The sequence below is a fragment of the Capricornis sumatraensis genome, chromosome 2 (assembly GCF_032405125.1).
Source record: "Capricornis sumatraensis isolate serow.1 chromosome 2, serow.2, whole genome shotgun sequence".
Classification (NCBI taxonomy): Eukaryota; Metazoa; Chordata; class Mammalia; order Artiodactyla; family Bovidae; genus Capricornis; species Capricornis sumatraensis.
In genome coordinates this window covers 180,476,631-180,497,171 of record NC_091070.1, presented here as the reverse complement: position 1 = coordinate 180,497,171, position 20,541 = coordinate 180,476,631, and the positions used below count along the sequence as shown (strand labels likewise).

The 20,541-nt window shown below is 39.2% G+C and overlaps 1 protein-coding gene across 1 annotated transcript in view; it reads left to right on the top strand.

The window, feature by feature from the left end:
* The window catches only part of DNAJC6 (DnaJ heat shock protein family (Hsp40) member C6), a 107,608-nt gene that overhangs the window by 63,898 nt on the left and 23,169 nt on the right, over nucleotides 1–20,541 (top strand). Inside the window, exons 6-12 of the mRNA XM_068965856.1 lie at nucleotides 4,819–4,952; nucleotides 5,599–5,793; nucleotides 6,694–6,811; nucleotides 10,347–10,426; nucleotides 11,264–11,457; nucleotides 11,558–11,638; nucleotides 19,673–20,107. Of these exons, the coding sequence (XP_068821957.1) occupies nucleotides 4,819–4,952; nucleotides 5,599–5,793; nucleotides 6,694–6,811; nucleotides 10,347–10,426; nucleotides 11,264–11,457; nucleotides 11,558–11,638; nucleotides 19,673–20,107 (1,237 nt within the window). The remainder of the gene's footprint in view (nucleotides 1–4,818; nucleotides 4,953–5,598; nucleotides 5,794–6,693; nucleotides 6,812–10,346; nucleotides 10,427–11,263; nucleotides 11,458–11,557; nucleotides 11,639–19,672; nucleotides 20,108–20,541) is intronic.

The following is a 20,541-nucleotide window of genomic DNA, read 5'->3' as shown; positions in this document are numbered from 1 at the left end:
GTGACCTGCCTGTTTTCCCACTAGACTATAAGCATCTTGTGGGCAAGAACTGTGCCTTTTTTACCTTTGTATCCCAGGTACGAAAGATATGAATAAGTGATGGACTATGTGAAGAAAGGAGCACAAAGATGAAATCTGAGCATAAATATTAGAACTATTCATTATGTTGATGAACTTCAGGGTATATATTTTGCTATAATCTTAGTTGATGATTTTTCCCCTCTTTCTTTAGAGTCAGTTGGCTAAAAAAGGGATGAAAGCTGAGAACATTTTTTTTTCTTTCCATTTCACATCCCCAAAGTCTTGGAATAAAGGAAAAACACTTGGTGTTCATAGCAGTTTAATGTGAAAGGCCGAAGGGTTTCCTTTTAGAGGCAGAACAGATTGTTTAAAAGACAGATTGTTTTAGAGACTAAGCAGCCTTTAGGTACTTTGGTGATATTTCTCTTCACTTAGAAACTTTCTAAAAGTTCAACAAGCCTAGGTCTGGTGGCTTTGTAAGGGGAGATGGCTAGAGAGAGACCAGAGGCTCCCAGTTCTGATGATACTATCATGACAAATAAAAACCCAATGAAAGAAGAAAAAAAAAAGAGGCAGACAAAAGTTAAGACCCTATAGTTTGCTCTCTAGGCTTTCATGTGTTGGACATGCATGAGTTAGAAATCTTCACTGAGTCTTCGGAAATGGAATTGAAGCTGGAGGTGGGAACACTAATTTTTATTCTATATACTCCTTTTTTTATTATTATTAAAAATAAACACATGGATTTCCTTGGTGACACAGTGGATAAGAATCTGCCTGCCAATGCAGAGGACATGGGTTCCATCCCCAGCCCAGGAAGGTCTCACGTGCCGCAGAACTTAGTTGGTTCAGCCAAGCCCGTGAACCAAAACTACTAAGCCTGCACTTCACAAAGGAAGCCACTGCAATGAGAAACCCACTTGCCACAACTAGAGGAAACCTGAGCAAAGCAACGAGGATCCGGCACAGTCAAAAATAAATAAATAATTAAAATTTAAAAGCATGTGTTCGTCTTTTAATTAAAAAAAAAAAAAACCTAATAAAACTTTTAAAAAGACCTGCATAGCAGATAAAGGGAGTGAACACGTGTCTAAGAGCCATGAACCTGTTAAAAGAGTGTCAGTTCAGTTCAGTCGCTCAGTTGTGTCCGACTCTTTGCGACCCCAGGAATCGCAGCACACCAGGCCTCCCTGTCGATCACCAACTCCCGGAGTTCACTCAGACTCACTTCCATCAAGTCCATGATGCCATCCAGCCATCTCATCCTGGGTCGTCCCCTTCTTCTCCTGCCCCCAATCCCTCCCAGCATCAGAGTCTTTTCCAATGAGTCAACTCTTCGCATGAGGTGTCCAAAGTACTGGAGCTTCAGCTTTAGCATCATTCCTTCCAAAGAAATCCCAGGGTTGATCTCCTTGAGAATGGACTGGTTGGATCTCCTTGCAGTCCAAGGGACTCTCAAGAGTCTGCTCAAACACCACAGTTCAAACGCATCAGTTCTTCAGCACTCAGCTTTCTTCACAGACTAACTCTCACATCCATACATGACCACAGGGAAAACCATGGCCTTGACTAGGTGGACCTTAGTCGGCAAAATAGTGTCTCTGCTTTTGAATATGCTCTCTAGGTTGGTCATAACTTTTCTTCCAAGGAGTAAGCGTCTTTTAATTTCATGGCTGCAGTCACCATCTGCAGTGATTTAGGAGCCCAAAAAAATAAAGTCTGACACTGTTTCCACTGTTTCCCCATCTATTTCCCATGAAGTGATGGGACCAGATGCCATGATCTTCGTTTTCTGAATGTTGAGCTTTAAGCCAACTTTTTCACTCTCCTCTTTCACTTTCATCAAGAGGCTTTTTAGCTCCTCTTCACTTTCTGCCATAAGGGTGGTGTCATCTGCATATCTGAGGTTATTGATATTTCTCCCAGCAATCTTGATTCCAGCTTGTGCTTCCTCCAGCCCAGCGTTTCTCATGATGTACTCTGCATAGAAGTTAAATAAGCAGGGTGACAGTATACAGCCTTGACATACTCCTTTTCCTATTTGGAACCAGTCTGTTGTTCCATGTCCAGTTCTAACTGTTGCTTCCTGACCTGCATGCAGATTTCTCAAGAAGCAGATTAGGTGGTCTGGTATTCCCATCTCTTTCAGAATTTTCCACAGTTTCTTGTGATCCACACAGTCAAAGGCTTTGACATAGTCAATAAAGCAGAAATAGATGCTTTTCTGGAACTCTCTTGCTTTTTCCATGATCCAGCGGATGTTGGCAATTTGATCTCTGGTTCCTCTGCCTTTTCTAAAACCAGCTTGAACATCCGGGAGTTCACGGTTCACGTATTGCTGAAGTCTGGCTTGGAGAATTTTGAGCATTACTTTACTAGCATGTGAGATGAGTGCAATTGTACGGTAGTTTGAGCATTCTTTTGCATTGCCTTTCTTTGGGATGGGAATGAAAACTGACCTTTTCCAGTCCTGTGGCCACTGCTGAGTTTTCCAAACTTGCTGGCATATTGAGTGCAGCACTTTCACAGCATCATCTTCCAGGATTTGAAACAGCTCAACTGGAATTCTATCACCTCCACTAGCTTTGTTCATAGTGATGCTTTCTAAGGCCCACTTGACTTCACATTCCAAGATGTCTGGCTCTAGATTAGTGATCACATCATCATGATTATCTGGGTCGTGAAGATCTTTGTTGTACAGTTCTTTTCAGGAAAGCTAAATTCTAAAATTCTAGAATTAAGATTGAGAAATATGTCTTTTACTGTCCTTGAAGTAAGGACAGCAGCAAATACTTGAGGCACACAGTGAAACTGTCAGTCCTTCATTCTGTTCCTCCATCAGGGGAGCAGATGTCAAAGCTAGAAAGGGACGGACGATGATAATTAAGACGAAGCCGAGAGGCAGTGGGAGAGTAAAATTGCGTCACAGTACTTAAAAATAATCCTCTCTCTAGACGTAAATCATGTGACAGAATGCTAAAAGCACTTGGAAAAGCAAATATGAGTTCCTTATATGTTATCAGGAAACAGGAAAAAGAGTGCCAGGCAGGCAAGGCAAGGAGGTTTTTTCCCTAAAAGGTGGAGGAGTTGAGCTTGAAAAGTTACAGACTGGTGAGCCTGATGGTGATTCAAGGTGAAATTCTAATACAATTTTTGCATAGATAATTTTAAACTCTTCGAGTAAAGAAGTCTACGTTGATTCATTATAAACATATATGTCAAAGCAACTGAACTTTTGGAATAAGACTAATAGATTAGTAGAGATATTTTCCTATTTCTTATATTCAAGATGGAAAAATTGGGGCTAAATTGTTATACACTTAGTAAAAAATTGGCTGAATATTGCTTCCAAAGAAAGGTGATTAATGGATCAGCATCTTCCCAGGAAAAGGTTGCATTTGGTTGTCCTTTTAATTAACAACTTTGAAAATGTGGAGAAAAGCTTATCAGCTTTCTCAGGCTGGGAAGGTCACATAATGAATCTGGATCTTGGAAGTTTTTGCAGGTTAATAGAAACCACTAATGTGAAATTAAATACAGGATAAATGTAAAGCCCTGGATTTTGATTCTTAAAGATTAAGTGTATTTATTTATTATCACATCATCTGAAAAAGGGCTCACAGTTCTACTGGATGGAAAGATCAATAAGAGCTTATGGGATGATTTAGCTTGCATTTAGTTTAGTGTGGGGCTATGTTAATAAAAGCATAGTGTTTTTACCACATGAAGGAAGATGGTATTTCCTCTGTAGTTTGGTCAGAACACATCTTAAATCTTGCATTTCACATCTGGGCAGCACATTTAAGGCTGTTGTTTTTAAACTGGAGTCTGTTCAGAGGAAGTCCATCAAATGATGATATCTCTTAAAACGGAACATCAAATGAGGAAGAATTGTAGGGATGGTGTGGTAGTCAGGACACACACAGAAATAATGTCTTAGCAGTTCTCTGGGCACCTCTTAGCCTGATCAAGTTGACACGTAAAATTAACCATCACAGATCAAGCGTGTTTTCAACCTGGAAAATAGAAAAGTTGATTGAGAGTATTTCAAGTATGTGAAGGGTTGTCCTGAGGAGAAAGGAGTAGGTTTCCTCTTTGTCCTGACAGAAGGAAGAACGAGGAATGTATCTTCCATCATTGAGTGGAATACATTGCAATTTCAACATGCTCAGTATAAGGAAGAACTTTGAATTCTTCCTGAAACAGGATGATCCCTGTCACTTAAAGTATTCTAGAAGAAGCTGGCCTACCATCTGTCAGGAATGTTACTGCATGCATTCCTTTACCGAACATGGTTGAATCACGTGAAGCTTCTTTATTTTATATCAATCTGGGAACATACTTTGGATAAAATGTACACAAGGCATAGTCCAAAAAGAAGTATTTGCCTAACCTGAGAACTCTTTACCTTCACCCTAAACTGAGAGACCTTAACTGTTAGTTCTCATCCTTCCAGTCCAAAGTTACTTTGAAGACTAGATAATTTTTCAGTAAGTAAGTACAAATAAAATTTATGTTGCTGGGTTTCTTAGGTTAGCAGAGTCAATCATATCCTAAGAACAAGCCTTCCCTTGCTGCTTTGTGATTTAAATAATTGGAACAGATTTTGGTTTTCAAGTGAACAATTTTGAATGGATGAGTACCTCCAATTAAGTTTTCTCTCCTCCACATCCACCCCCCCACCCCCCACCAGGCTTCCCACCCTGACGTGTCTCTTTTAATTGCACTGCAGCCTCTCAGTGCTGAGTTGCCTGACTGGCCCATATTTGTGACAAGTTTATACATTTTCTTTGATAGGATGGACGGGCAGCATCATCGATTCTGGTTGGTGCTATGTTCATTTTCTGTAATCTCTACTCTACGCCTGGCCCAGCTGTTCGATTGCTCTATGCAAAGCGACCAGGAATTGGACTTTCACCATCCCACAGGAGGTAAAGTCAGCTCTATGCAGGGTTGGCGCAGGCATGGTCTAACTAGTATCATGTCTGTAAAAGAGATAAAGATCTTTAAATAACTGACATATTATCTTCTCTTTAGTCTGAGTGTCTTGTTTCTCTTATTTACATTGTATCTTCTTGCTTCCTTTTGGATTAAAAATTGCTTCTGGAGACTTCCCTGGTGGTTCACTGGTTAAGAATCCCTGCCTCCATTGCAGGAGGCATAGCTTCGATCCCTGGTAGGGGAATAAGATCCCACATGTCATGCAGTATGGCCAAAAGACTAAAAAAATTGCTTCTGATGATAAATTCTGACTTTTCCCCCAAAGCCTGCCTTCAGCTGATAATAAATTTAATCTGCTAGATCAAATATTGCGCTAGTGTAAAGCTCCCATAAACTTTTTTCATTTAATAAATATCCCACTATGAGATCTTTGGAGGGAAGTGCAGCAGTGTCATTAGATAAAAGCTTTCCTAAATTATTGGCAGCATTTCTCTTTTGCCAGTTAACGTTTAAGGGCTAACACAGTAAATTTTTTACTGTAGGTTAATCATGTATGAGAATAAACTTTATAGCAAATTGATTGCTTATTTCTTCTGGTGTTGTCGGCACCAACAGAATGTCAGTCTTGTGTTTTAGGTACCTGGGCTACATGTGTGACCTCTTAGCAGACAAACCCTACCGCCCTCACTTCAAGCCTCTCACAATTAAGTCGATCACTGTCAGTCCAGTTCCTTTTTTCAACAAACAAAGAAATGGATGTCGCCCTTACTGTGATGTACTGATTGGAGAAACCAAAATATATACAACCTGTGCAGATTTTGAACGAATGAAGTAAGTCGTGATGCCTTTCTTCATTTCTCCTTGTGAACTGCTCCATTCCTGTGTAAGTTGGATCCTATTCTTCCTTTGAGGACTGTATCATTGTGAAATGGCTGGTAATTTAAAAAAATGTTCAACATAGGTGGTAATCATGGAAAAGCACAGTTAAATCAAGGGATGCTGTAGCCCCCTTCAGGTGGTGATACAAGCTAAGGGACTCACATGAGTTATAATGAGGGTTAAGAAAGTGGTGTGGGCAGAAGGCCTGGATGTTTAAGAAGGAGATGACCTTGATAATAATTGGTGAGGATAATGGAGGAATTGGGAATGAATGAGGTTTCTATGTGAGCAACTGGATGGTGATGTAACTAAAATGTTTCAGAACCTATAATAAAGAGCAGGTGCCAATGGGAGGTGGTAGGGGATGTGGAGAAAAGGGACTGTATGATAACAGGAAGTGAAGTTAATTTGAAATAGATTGAATTTCAAGATTGCTATTCAGGACCTTCACAGAGTATTTCACTGCTATTTCTATATTGATCTCCGTTGAAGTTTTTGTTCTCTCTCTCTGTTCTTACCATAAATTTACAATTAGGGAAAGGTAAATACATTAAGACTACCCATATTTGAAGAGAGTGATTTCTGCTAATGGGCAATTGATTGATCTAGAAATCAGGATGGGATGGAGAGAGAAGACCTGGCAGAAGACCAGTGGCATCTCATGGCAGAACCAGTTTGCATCCAGTTGGCATAGACTGTGCTCCTAACTTTGCTTAAGTGAGGAAATAGTTCCTGGGTTCAGGCCTGCACAAACAGATGCTTTGACCAGAATCACAGAGGACTGTACCTGTAAATCTGTGTTATTGTGCCAAATTAGACTCTCTTTCAGTATGTTTTTGTCTCTGTTTAAAGGGAGTACCGTGTCCAAGATGGAAAAATCTTCATTCCTTTGAGCATCACTGTGCAAGGAGATGTGGTTGTTTCCATGTATCACTTGAGGTCAACAATTGGAAGCCGGCTACAGGCTAAGGTATGGTTTCAGAAAGAATCATGACTTAAGTTCAGCTGACCCTTTAATAGGAGCATTTCAGGATTTTTTCTATATCACTTTGGGCTTGAATAACTTCTGGTTTTAGAATTAGAAAAAACATTTAAAGATTACTTACGGAAATGATGTATATATCCATCAATAGATGAATGGATGAAGAAAATGTTGTTTGTGCATATATACATACAATACAATGGAGTATTATTCAGATAAAAACCATCAAGTAATGCCATTTGCAGCAACATGGATGGAATTAGAGATTATCATACTAAAGTAAGTCAGAAAGAGGAAGACAAATACCATGTGCTATCACTTATTTGGGCTTCCCAGGTGCCACTCGTGGTAAAGAACCCACCTGCCAATGCAGGAGACATAAGAGACTTGGGTTAAATCCCTGGGTCAGGAAGAGCCCCTGAAGGAGGGCATGGCAACCCATTCCAGTATTCTTGCCTGGAGAATCCCATGGACAGAGAGGATCCTCGAGGGCTACAGTTGATAGGGTTGCAGAGGGCTACAGTTGATAGGGTTGCAAAGAGTCAGGCATGACTGAAGCGACTTAGCATGCACACATCACTTATATATGGAATCTAAAATATGATACAAATGAGCTTATCCACAAAACACAGACAGGCTCATGGAGAGAACAGACTCATGGTTGTCAAGGGAGAGAGAGAGATGGATTAGGAGTTTGTGGTTAACAGAGGCAAACTATTGTATATAGAATAGATAAACAGTGTCCTACTGAATACCACAGGGAACTATATTCAATACCCTGTGATAAACCATGATGGGAAAGAATATAAAAAAGAATGTGTGTGTGTGTGTGTATATATCTATATCTCTCTCTCTGTATCTATATCTGAATCACTTTGCTATGCAGCAGAAATTAACACAACATTCTAAATCAACTATACTTCAATAAAAAAAAAAGAAAACAACAACAACAAAAATACTTATGCCCATTGCCCTCATTCTACAGGGGAGAAAACTAAGACTTGGAAGTGGCGACTAGCCCAGATGGTGTTGCCCTGAAACTGAAGAGCAAATCTTGCTCTGTAGCAACCTGTGCTTCTTTACAGTGCCCTATTTGGATCACTGTGAGAGGAGATATCTCTGTTAAGAACGTGGGATTAAGTAGCTACATTTGTTCAATTGAAATAAATTTAATATAAAATTCACCCTTTTGAAGTATGCAGTGCTCTTATTTTTAGTATTGTCAAAGAGTTGTGCAGCACTGCTGTCTGATTCCCAAACGTTTTCATCACCCACAAAGGAAACTCTATGTATATTAGCAGACACTAATTAGCAGCAGTCCATTCCTCCTCTCCCATCCCCTAGGCAACCAGGAATCTACTTTCTATTTCTATGGATTTGCCTATATTAGACATTTCATATAAATGGAGCCATTCAATGTATGCTCTTTTGTGACTGGCTTCTTTCACTTAGCCTAATGTTTTCAAGGTTCATCCTTGCTATATCAGTACTTTACATAGCTAGACAATATTCCGTTTTATGGTTATATAGCTTTTATTCATCCCTTCATCATTTGGTGACCATTTGAGTTATTGCCACTGTTGGGATATCACAAATGACACAACAATTAATTGCATTAAAAATTATGTATTGAAGTACAGTTGACTTAAAATGTTACATTATTTCAAGTGTCCAGCATAGTGATTTGTTATTTTTATAGATTATACACCATACAGAGTTATTATAAAATATTGACTATGCTCCCTAGTGTGCCATATACTACATTCTTGTGACTTTATTTTATAACTGGCAATTTGTATCTCTTAATCTCCTTCACCTATTTCACCTTTCTCCCCTGTGACACCCACTGGTTTGTTCCATGTGTGTGTGAGTCTGTTTTATTTGTTCATTTGTTTTGTTTTCTATGGTCCACATATGAGGGAAAGCATACAGTATTTATCTTTCTCTCTCTGACTTACCTCACTAAGCATAATACCCTTCAGGTCCATGCACGGTGCTACAAATGGCAAGATTTTATTCTTTTTTATGGCTGAGTAATCATATATGTTGTATATATATGCTATATAAATATATATATGTGTATGTGTGTATATATATAAACATATATATATGTATATGGTTAACATATTATCACATTATTCATTCATCTGTCAATGGGCACTCAGATTGCTTCCATATCTATTGTGAATAATACTGCTATGAACTCAATATTAAGAAAACAAACAATCCAATTAAAAAATGGGCACAAGACCTAAACAGACATTTTTTTCCCCTCAAAGAAACATACAGATGGCCAACAGACTCATGAAAAGATGCTCAACATCACTAATCATCAGGGAAATGCAAATCAAAACCACGCTGAGATATCACCTCACACCCATCAGAATAGAATGGCTATTGTCAAAAAGACAAGAAATAACAAGTGTTACTGTGGCAATGATGTGGAGAAAAGGGAACCCTAGGGTTGTGAAGAGTTGGACACGACTGAGCGACTTCCCTTTCACTTTTCACTTTCATGTATTGGAGAAGAAAATGGCAACCCACTCCAGTGTTCTTGCCTGGAGAATGTCAGGGACGGGGGAGCCTGGTGGGCTGCGTCTATGGGGTCACACACAGTCAGACACGACTGAAGTGGCTTAGCAGCAGCAATACACAGTTGGTGGGGATGTAAGTTGCTACAGCAATATGGAAAGCAATATAGCGTTTCCCTCCCCCTCAAGTGAAGAGTAGAGCTACCATGTTGTTGTTGTTGTTCAGTCACTAAGTTGTGTCTGACTCTTTGTGACCCCATGGACTGCAGCACGTCAGGCTTCCTTGTCCTTCACTATCTCTTGGAGTTTGCTCAAACTCATGTTCATTGAGTCAGTGATACTATCCAACTGATCCTGCAATTTCACACCTGGGTATCTGTCTGAAGAAAATGAAAACACTAATTTGAAAATATATATGCACCCTAATGTTCATAGCAAATGTTCGTATTTTAATTCATCAAGTATTTGCTAAGTACATGTTCTATGCCAGTCATTGCCTAGGGGCTTAGGACTGACAAAAGTAAGACTGCCTTTTAGGAGTTCAGGGGAAATTCACACGTGTATGAGTATCCACTATCATTACAGAGGATAAAGGTAGCAGTTTATTCTATCCAGTGGTGGCTCAGAAAGGCTACAGAAGATGTGAAGATGGATCTTGAAGGATTAGTTCATCAGGTTGGAACAGGGGCATCCTGGACAGAAGGAATGAGATGAGTCAAAGTATGGCAAGGTGTAGGAACGTAGGGTCTCAGAGATGAGGGAATGGCTTGCCACAAAAGAATTCACGGAGAGGAGAGGTTGAAAGTGAAGCTGGGCTAGAGCCAAATGAGGTTGTTTAATATTCATAGTAAACTTCAAAGTAACTAGTAAACTAAAAATTCAAAGTGCAGATAGAGAAGCAGTTGATGATGTATGACTCCCCCAAATATAATCATTTGATCTGGTTCCCTTTTCACTGATTGATTGTAATGTGCTGCTTTTGTATTTTTTAGGTGACCAACACTCAAATATTTCAGCTTCAGTTTCATACTGGATTCATTCCACTGGACACAACAGTTTTAAAGTTCACCAAGTGAGTGCTACTTGGGCCAAACTGCCTTTTCAATCCAAGGAGCTGTGAAATGCTGGCAGTTAGTGCCAGCAATTAGTGCCCATGTGACAGCTTCCCCCTCACCCCAAATCCTGTGCCTGTGGCTTAGCAACATACCGGAGGCTGGTTGTATTTTACAACTCTCAGTTGGATGTAATTTGTCATAAACACAAATGGGTCAGACTTAAAAAGATCTGAAATACCTTGTCGGGGAGCAGAAGTGAGCAGAGAAGGAACAGAGTTTCAGTATGGTCATCCTTTGCATCTGTGTATCTGTTTGTGTTTTGCAACAGGGAAGGAAATGGAACCAACAAAGACCCATCAGAATGGATGCCTGGTTGTAGCACTGAAGCAGGGTCCCCCAGGACCTCTGCATCAGATATTAGTTGCTGTATTATAGTGTAGTCTAGGGGACCCATGAGAGCGGCTGAAACTGGGGTGATAGGTGGGAGTTGCTAGAGCCAGGTTAGGAGTAGACATTCAAGAGCTCAGGATGGTGGCTGTGAGCCTTTTTCACTATTTCAACAACTGATTTGGACATGCCAGTGTACACTGTCAGGGTATATCCGCCCTGCTATCTAGATTGCTTTCACAAGCAGTAGTATCTAAATTCTATAAGTAGACATTCTTCTCCTCTTTTATCTCGATGAGGGAACCGAGGCTCAGAACAGTAAAGTCTCTTATGTGCTAATGGTCGATTTTTCGTTAGAAATGAGTCTCAGAGTGAACCTCAGAATCCATCTACAATGGTTTCTGCACTGAACATCATACTGGTTCCATTGTTTTTCACTGACCTTATTCTTCTAAATTCCTATTTAGGCCTGAGTTGGATGCATGTGATGTACCAGAAAAATATCCTCAGCTATTTCAGGTAACTCTGGATGTAGAACTACAGCCACACGACAAAGTGATGGAGCTAACCCCACCATGGGAACATTACTGCACAAAAGATGTCAACCCCAGCATCCTCTTCTCTTCTCACCAGGAGCATCAAGATACTCTGGTCTTAGGAGGTATGAGTCATCCGGTGGTTTAGTTTTCAGAATGAAGCCTCTGTGTTATTTATCTCACTGATTTATTTCCTTTGTTTCCTTGATGTCTTTTGTCTTGCAGGACAGGCTCCGATAGATATCCCTCCAGATAATCCCAGACATTTTGGGCAAGGTGGCTTCTTTTCCACTCTCTGCTGGCAAGGTATTTATTTCCAAGCATTTCTTTAAGTTACATGGTTAGGTGGTTAAATCACATGGTTCTTCTATAAAAATGATTAGTCCTTGAAACAGTCTAAAGTAAAAACAACACTTAGAAGTCATCTGTCTAACATGTTATTTCACATTCTTCCCACTCATTCCTTTTCCATATGAGGCAGCTTTCCTACTCTGAACTCCATGGATGCTATTAGACTGATGCAAAAGGCCATTTTAAGCTGAATTCTACCTTTTCTATTATGCATTGTTTTAGATCACAGCACTGGGCTTATGAATAATCATGGTATTTTCTAGGATCTCCATTTACACTGCTGACACACATGCAAAATTAGCAAAGATCTCTATCTCACGCCCTTAACTAAATTCTCCAAAAATACAAAATCTGGCAACACCCACCTCCACGCTGCCCAGGCTTTGACCACTAGCAGAGCAGAGCTGAGCTTCCCTAGTGCAGGGAAGGCAAACACTACCTATATATCTCTGCTACTTGCTTTAAAAACCTTGACAGAGGTTGGACTTGATCACAATATCCTTTTTTGCAGAACCTGGAGATATATTTAGAATTTTTCCCAGCATGAAACTTTGGGCAGCTCCCAGTAGATTAGCATTGGTATTCTGATTGATAGCCCTTTGCTTTAGAGTTTGCTGAAGTTAACTGCAAGATTGAATGTGGAATTCCATGGTAAGGATTTTCTTAAGGAAGGGGTAGGAAACTGCCTCTGGTGATAGTGTACTTAAAATCTTCTTGGTTGTCTGTCCTTTCCGTGTCAATGTAACACACTATTCCCATTGCCTACACAGAGTTTTCAATGTGTGATGAAAAAGTTATTTATAGAATTCCTTTGAATTGAAAGGTTTACTTTCAGAATTTTCTTTTTTTTAAATTTTTATTGGGAAATAGTTGATTTACAATGTTGTGTTGTTTTCAGGTATACAATAAAGTGAATCTGTTGTACATATATCCACACTTTTTAGATTCTTTCAGAATTTTCTACTGAGAATTGGGACTAAAAACATTTTAAAAATGGGAAAACCCAATGAAATCTAGATAGCAGGTAGATTTCCCAGTCCCCTTTTGGTTTCTCCTTCGTCTTGCTTCTTCACATAAGAACTTTTAATAAACTTCACTTTTACTTTCCTCTGCTATTTTAGTAAGTGCTTGAGAAATCTTCTTGTCAGGCTATAAAATAGGTTTAGCACAAATGCACAGTCTTTTAACTGAACTGCACAGAGCCAGATTTAGGAATGCAGAATTTTTTGCACGTTAGAAAGGCAGTATGATACATAAACTACATATTACTTAACACCCCTGAGTGTATCTCAGACAACAGCATGTCATTAAACATGTTAAAATGTCTGCAGTGGGGAGCTGGAAAAAGTTGCTGCTGTAGGTGTCCTAGCTTTAGGCAGACCAGATCACACATTGAGCTTTTGCAATGGACCAAACATTGTAATAGGTGCTAGAGAAACAAGGATATCCCCAGTGCTCAAGGATCTTCCCTTCTGGTTTGCAAGGAAATGGCTATATTGTGAAATTCGGGGAGGTGAAACATTAGAAAAGTAGAAAAGTCAAACACTGAGATCCTGGTACTCTCTGTTGGCCCCACTGCCCCTGATAAAGTTTCTGACATTGGAGATCAAGCCCTGAGCATTTGGAGTGGGAGCACTGACTCCAAGACCCTAGAGTACCAGAGAACTAACCCTAGGGAGTGTCAAATAGGGAGAAGTCACCCAAGGGAAACTACTTGAATACGAGGCCTGGCATCACCCAACCACCAGTAGCACCCTGTGCAGGATGCCTCACCTAAACAACAAAAAAACAAAAATACAAACCCAATCATCAGCAGACAGAATTACCACCTCACTCAGCCTTGCCCATCAGAGGAAAAACAAACAAACAAAAACTCAGCACAAATCTCTCCCTATATAAAGCTTACACAGACCACTGGACCAACCTTAGGAGGGCAGAAACAAAAAGGAAGAAAGAATTCAACCTTCTACAAGGAAAGAATTCAACTTTCCTTCAAGCCTGGGAAAAGGAGACCTCAAACACAATAAGTTAAAAAAAATAATAATGAGAAGGGAGAGAAATACTATGCAAAGGAAGGAACAAACTAGAAACACAGAAGTCCAAATAAATGAAGAGGAAATAAGCAAACTATGTGAAAAAGAATTCATAGTAATGATAGTAAAAATGATCAAAAACTTGAAAACAGAATGGATAAAATGCAAGAGTCAATTAATAAAGACCTAGGAGAATTAAAGAATAAACATACAGAGACAGACAACGCAATTACTGACATTTAAGAAGCTCTAGAAGGAATCAATAGCAGAGTATCTGAAGCAGAAGAACGAATCAGTGAGCTGGAAGATAAAATGGTGGAAATAACTTCTGAAGAGCAGAATAAGGTAAAAATTTTGAAGAGATTATAGTTGAAAATTTCCCCAACATGGAAAAGGAAATAGTCAATCAAGTCTGAGGCACAAAGAGTCCCATACAGGATAAACCCAAGAAGAAGCATGCCAAGACACATACTAATCAAACTAGCAGAGACTAAACACAAAGAATATTAAAATCAGCAAGGGAGAAGCGACAACTAACATACAGGGGAAACCCCACACACTTAACAGTTGATCTTTCAGCAGAAACTCTGCAGGCCAGAAGGGAATGGCAGGATATATTTAAAGTACTGAAAGGGAAAAATCTACAGTCAAGATTACTGTACCCAGAAAGGATCTCATTCCAAATTGATGGAAAAATAAAAAGCTTTTCAGACAAGCCAAAGTTAAGAGAATACAGTACCACCAAACCAACTTTACAACAAATGTTAAAGGGACTTACATAGTCAAGAAATACAAGAGAAGAAAAAGGATCTACAAATCAACCCCAAACAATCAAGAAAATGACAATAGGAACATGATAATTACTTTAAATGTAAATGGATTAAATGCTCCAACAAAAAGACACAGACTGGTTGAATGGATACAAAAACAAGACCCATAAATAGTCTACAAGAAACCTACTTCAGACCTAAAGACATATATAGACTGAAAGTGAGAGGAAGGAAAAATATATTCCATGCAAATGGAAAGCAAAAGAAAGCTGGAGTAGCAATCCTCCTATCTGAAAAAATAGACCTTAACATAAGGAATATTACAAGAGATAAGGAAGGACACTCTGTAATGATCAAGGGATCAATGCAAGAGGAAGACACAACAATTGTAAATATTTATGCACCCAACATAAGAGCACCTCCATATATAAGACAAATAGTAACAGACATAAAGGAGAAATTGACAGTAACAATAATAGCGGGAGACTTTAACACTCCACTCACACCAATGGACAGATCATCAAAACAGAAAATTAATAAGGAAACATAAGTCTTAAATGACACATTAGATGAGATGGATCTCATTAATATCTTCAGGACAGTTCCATCCAAATGCAGAAGAATACACCTTCTTCTCAAGTGCACATGGAACATTCTCCAGGATAGACCACATTTTGGGTCCCAAATCAAACCTCAATTAATTTAAGAAAATTGAAATCATAGCAAGCATCTTCTCCAATCACAGAGTATGAGACTAGATATCAATTATAAGAAAAAAAGCTGTAAGAAACACAAACACATGGAAATTAAACAACACATTTCTAAATAACCAACAGGTTACTGAAGAAATCAAAAAGGAAATGAAAAAATTTCAAGAGACAAATACAATGAAAACACAACAACTCAAAACCTATGGGAGGCAGCAAAACCAGTTCTAAGAGGGAAGTTTATAGCAATACAATCCTACCTCAAGAAATAAGAAGCACATCAAATAGACAACCTAACTTTACACCTAAAACAGCTGGAAAAGAAAGAACAAAACCCCCCAAAAATTAGAAGGAAAGAAATCATAAAGATCTAAGCAGAAATAAATGAAGAAGAAATGAAAGAAACAATAGTAAAAATTAATAAAACCAAAAGCTAGTTCTTTGAGAAGATAAACAAAATTGGCAAACCTTTAGCCAGAGTCATCAAAAAAAAAAAAAGAATCAAATCAACAAAATTAGAAATGAAAAAGGAGAGGTTGCAATAGACAATGCAGAAATACAAAGGATTAGAAGAGACTATTATCAACAACTCTATGGCAATAAAATGGATAATGTGGAAGAAATGGACAGATTATTAGAAAAGTTCAATCTTCCAAGACTGAACCAGGAAGAAATAGAAATTATGAACAACCCAATTATAAGCACAGAAATTGAAGCTGTGATCAAATATCTCCCCAAAAACAAGAGCCCAGGGCCAGATGGCTTCACAGGAAAATTCTGTCAAACATTTAGAGAAGAGCTAATGCCTATCCTTCTAAAACTCTTACAAAAAATTGCAGAGGAAAGAACACTTCCAACCTCATTCTATAAGGCTGCCATCACCCTGATACCAAAACCAGATGAAACAACACAAAAAATGAAAACTACAGGCCAATATCACTGAAGAACATAGATGCAAAAATCCTCAACAAAATTTTAGCAAACAGAATTCAGTAACACATCAAAAAGCTCATATACATACTGTGATCAAGTTGAGTTATTCCAAGAATGCAAAGACTCTACACCATATTAACAAACTGAAAGATAAAAGTCATGTGATAATCTCAATAAATGCAGAAAAAGCCTTTGACAAAATTCAACACCCATTTATGGTTTAAACTCTTCAAAAAATGGACATAGAAGGAACCTACCTCAACATAGTAAAGGACATATATGATAAACCTACAGCAAATATTATTCTCAATGTTGAGAAACTGAAAGCATTCCCCCTAAGATCAGAAACAAGACAAGGGTGTCCACTTTCACCACTATTATTCAACATAGTTCTGAAAGTCCTAGCTACCGCAATCAGAGAAGAAAAAGAAATAAAAAGAATCCAGATCAGAAAAGAAGTGGTGAAATCTCACTGTTTGCAGATGACATGATACTGTACATAGGAAACCTTAAAGATAGTATCAGAAAATTACTAGAGCTAATCAGTGAATTTAGCAAAGTTTCAGGATATAAAGTCAATACACAGAAATCACTTGTATTTCTATATACTAACAATGAAAAATCAGAAAGAGTAAATTAAGGAATCAATCCCATTTACCATTACAACAAAAAGAATTAAATGTCTAGGACTAAACTTACCTAAAGAGACAAAAGAACTATACACAGAAAATTATAAGACACTAATGAAAGAAATCAAAGATGATATAAACAGATGGAGAGATATTCCATGTTCCTGGGTAGGAAGAATCAATATTGTCAAAATGACTATACTACCAAATGCAATCCACAGATTCAATGTGATCCCTATCAAATTACCAATGGAATTTTTCACAGAATTAGAACAAAAAATTTCACAATTCATATGGAAACACAAAAGACCCCAAATAGCCAAAGTTGTCTTGAGAAAGAAGAATAGAGCTGGAGGAATCAACCATCCTGACTTCAGATTATACTACAAACTTACAGTCATCAAGACAGTATGGTACTGGCACAAAAACAGAAATATAGACCAATGGAATAAGATAGAAAGCCCAGAAGTAAACCCATGCACCTATGGGTACCTTATTTTTGGCAAAGGAGGTAGGAATATACAATGGGGCAAAGACAGCCTCTTCAATAAATGGTGCTGGGGAAACTGGACAGCTACATGTAAAAGAATGAAATTAGAACACTTCCTAACACCATACACAAAAATAAACTCAAAAAAGATTAAAGACCTAAATGTAAGACCAGAAACTATAAAACTCTTAAGAGGAAAACATAGGCAGAACACTGGATAATATAAAGCAAGATCCTCTATGACCCACCTCCTAGAGTAATGGAAATAAAAACAAAAGTAAATAAGTGGGACCTGATTAAACTTAAAAGCTTTTGCACAGCAAAGGAAACTATAAGCAAGGTGAAAAGACAACCCTCAGAATGGGAGAAAATAACAGCAAATGAAACAACTGACAAAGGATTAATTTCCAAAATATACAAGCAGTTCATGCCAGAAAAACAACCCAATTAAAAAGTGGGAAAAAGATCTAAACAGACATTTCTCCAAAGAAGACATACAGATGGCTAACAAACATGAAAAGATGCTCAACACCACTCATTATTAGAGAAATGCAAATCAAAACTACAATGAAATATCACCTCACACCAGTCAGAATGGCTATCATCAAAAAGTCTACAAACATAGATGCTGGAGAGGGTGTGGAGAAGGAATGCTCTTGCACTGTTGGTGGGAATGTAAATTGATACAGCTACTTTGGAAGATGGTATGGAGATTCCTTAAAAAACTAGGAATAAAACCACCATGTTACCCAGAAATTCCACTCCTAGGCATATACCCTGAGGAAACCAAAATTGAAAAAGACGCATGTATCCTAATGTTCATTGCAGCACTATTTACAATAGCTAGAACATGGAAGCAACCTAGATGCCCATCGACAGATGAATGGATAAAGAATTTGTGGTACATATACACAATGGAATATTACTCAGGCCATAAAAAGGAACCCATTTGAGTCAGTTCCGATGAGGTGGTTGGAACCTATCATACAGAGTGAAGTGAGTCGGAAAGATAAATATCATATTCTAATGCACATATACAGAATCTAGAAAAATGGTCCTGAAGAATTTATTTATAGGGCAGCAGTGGAGAAACAGACATAGAGAATAGACTTATGGACATGGGGACAGAGGAGGAGAGGGCGAGATATATGGAAAGAGTAACAGGGAAACTTGGATTACCATATGTAAAATAGATAGCCAATGGGAATTTGCTGTGTGGCTCAGGAAACTCAAACAGGGGCTCTGTATCAACCTAGAGGGGTGGGATGAGGAGGGAGATGGGAGAGAGGTTCAAAAGGCAGGGGATATATGTATACCTATGGCTGATACATGTTGAAGTTTGACAGAAAACAACAGAATTCTGTAAAGCAATTTTCCTTCAATAAAAAAAGAAAAAGAAAAAAAATGTCTGCAGTGAAACATAACTCATAGCCCTGAGTGAAATCAATGAAGACATTTATAAGTAACTTTCACGTCAGTTCCAGTCAGATTTTTCCACAAACGCAGGGAAACCTTTAGTTTTTCACAGCTTTTTGCATTTCAGAACCAGGGAAGGAGGGATGTGAATCTGCACTTGGTTTGGAACAGGGTCAACCTGGCAGTAGACGAAGTTCCATAGGGCCATCTACCCCACGGAGGGCCTGGGATGTCACTCACCAGCCTCTTCATTCCTTCCTCAGAAGAAAGGACTTTCCTGCTGGACATCTTTCCTGCTGCCCATTTTATGCTGAAAGTAGCTCCTCCCAGTTGGTGTAAGGGCCATCCTTATGCCAGAGCCATTCCCTCTGGTCACTTACTAGGCATGGGGTTCACTTCTGCTCCAGACTGTGGGAGAAAGGCCCTGCTTTTGGCTGCAGGTCATTGGAAGAAGAAAAAGACCATGAGAGGGGGCAGCAAGGACCAGGAAACAATGTTTTGTTTTTTTTTCAAAGCACCTAGCATAGTGCTGGGAAGAAAAAGAGGGTGGTGAGAGTAGTAATTTTAAAAATAAGAAAAACCACTTAAGTACTACTTACTATTGATCTGAGCACTTTCCATATCGAATCTCATGTAATTTTCACAACACTCAATGGGAGCTAGGTTCTATTTACTACTCCCATTTTGCAGAGGGAAAAACCAAGGCACAGAGAAGTAAAGCCACGTTTTCAGTGTCACAGAGCCAGTAGGTAGCAGAGATGAGATTCAAACTTGGGCTGATTCTAAAGTTTTTGGTCTTCACGCCTATGCTATATTCCTCTCAAATGCTCATCAGATAGTAATTGAATGTTATGTGAAATACATCAAGTTTGCCATCAGTAAGAGTCTAAAAGCATTGTTTTTTTCAGGCTGCTCTTTCTCTCTTTCTGAAGTTAAGTGTGTAGACTCTAACCAAAAGCAGTAATTCTGTGGCTGGTGACTGACTGTTTCTGGCATACTGGCCTTCCTTAGATCAGAAATCAGAGAAGTCATTCTGCGAGGAGGACCACGCCGCCCTAGTGAATCAGGAGAGTGAGCAGTCAGATGATGAACTTCTGACGCTGTCCAGCCCACATGGCAACGCCAATGGTGACAAACCTCACGCAGCCAGAAAGCCCAGCAAAAAGCAGCAGGAGCCAGCTGCCCCTGCACCCCCTGAGGATGTGGATCTTCTGGGTCTAGAAGGGTCTGCAGTGAGTAAGAACTTCTCTTCGCCGGCAGCTCCTCCCTCCAATTCCGAACTTCTGAGTGACCTGTTTGGAGGCGGAGGTGCAGCCGGTCCCGTCCAGTCTGGACAGTCAGGGGTGGATGATGTGTTTCACCCGAGTGGGCCTGCATCCACCCAGTCCACACCACGCCGATCTGCCACCTCCACCTCTGCATCGCCAACACTGAGAGCAGGAGAAGGTAATTGTTTCCATATTGTGCTGTACCTCTCAGGACTGAATTATAACTTTTGGGCCAAGCAGGTGGAATCGAACTTTCCTCATAGTCTAGACTTCTCTGATCTCCCTGAAAGTCTCCAGAAGGTCTGTATCTTCATGTCAGTGGGAACCACAAGAGGAAATAGAAATACTGTCCATTTTGGTAGGACAGTCTAAGAAAGAATATTTGAGTTCATCACCCTTACTGTTTTTTTTAAGGCTTCAATCCCTCAGCTGCTTTACTTATTTCTGCTTGGAGGTGTAGATTGATGAATTGTTATTAATAATAACAGCAATATTTGTGGGGTACTCACTATTTGCCCGGAGAAGGCAATGGCACCCCACTCCAGTACTCTTGCCTGGAAAATCCCATGGACGGAGGAGCCTGGTAGGCTGCAGTCCATGGGGTCGCGAAGA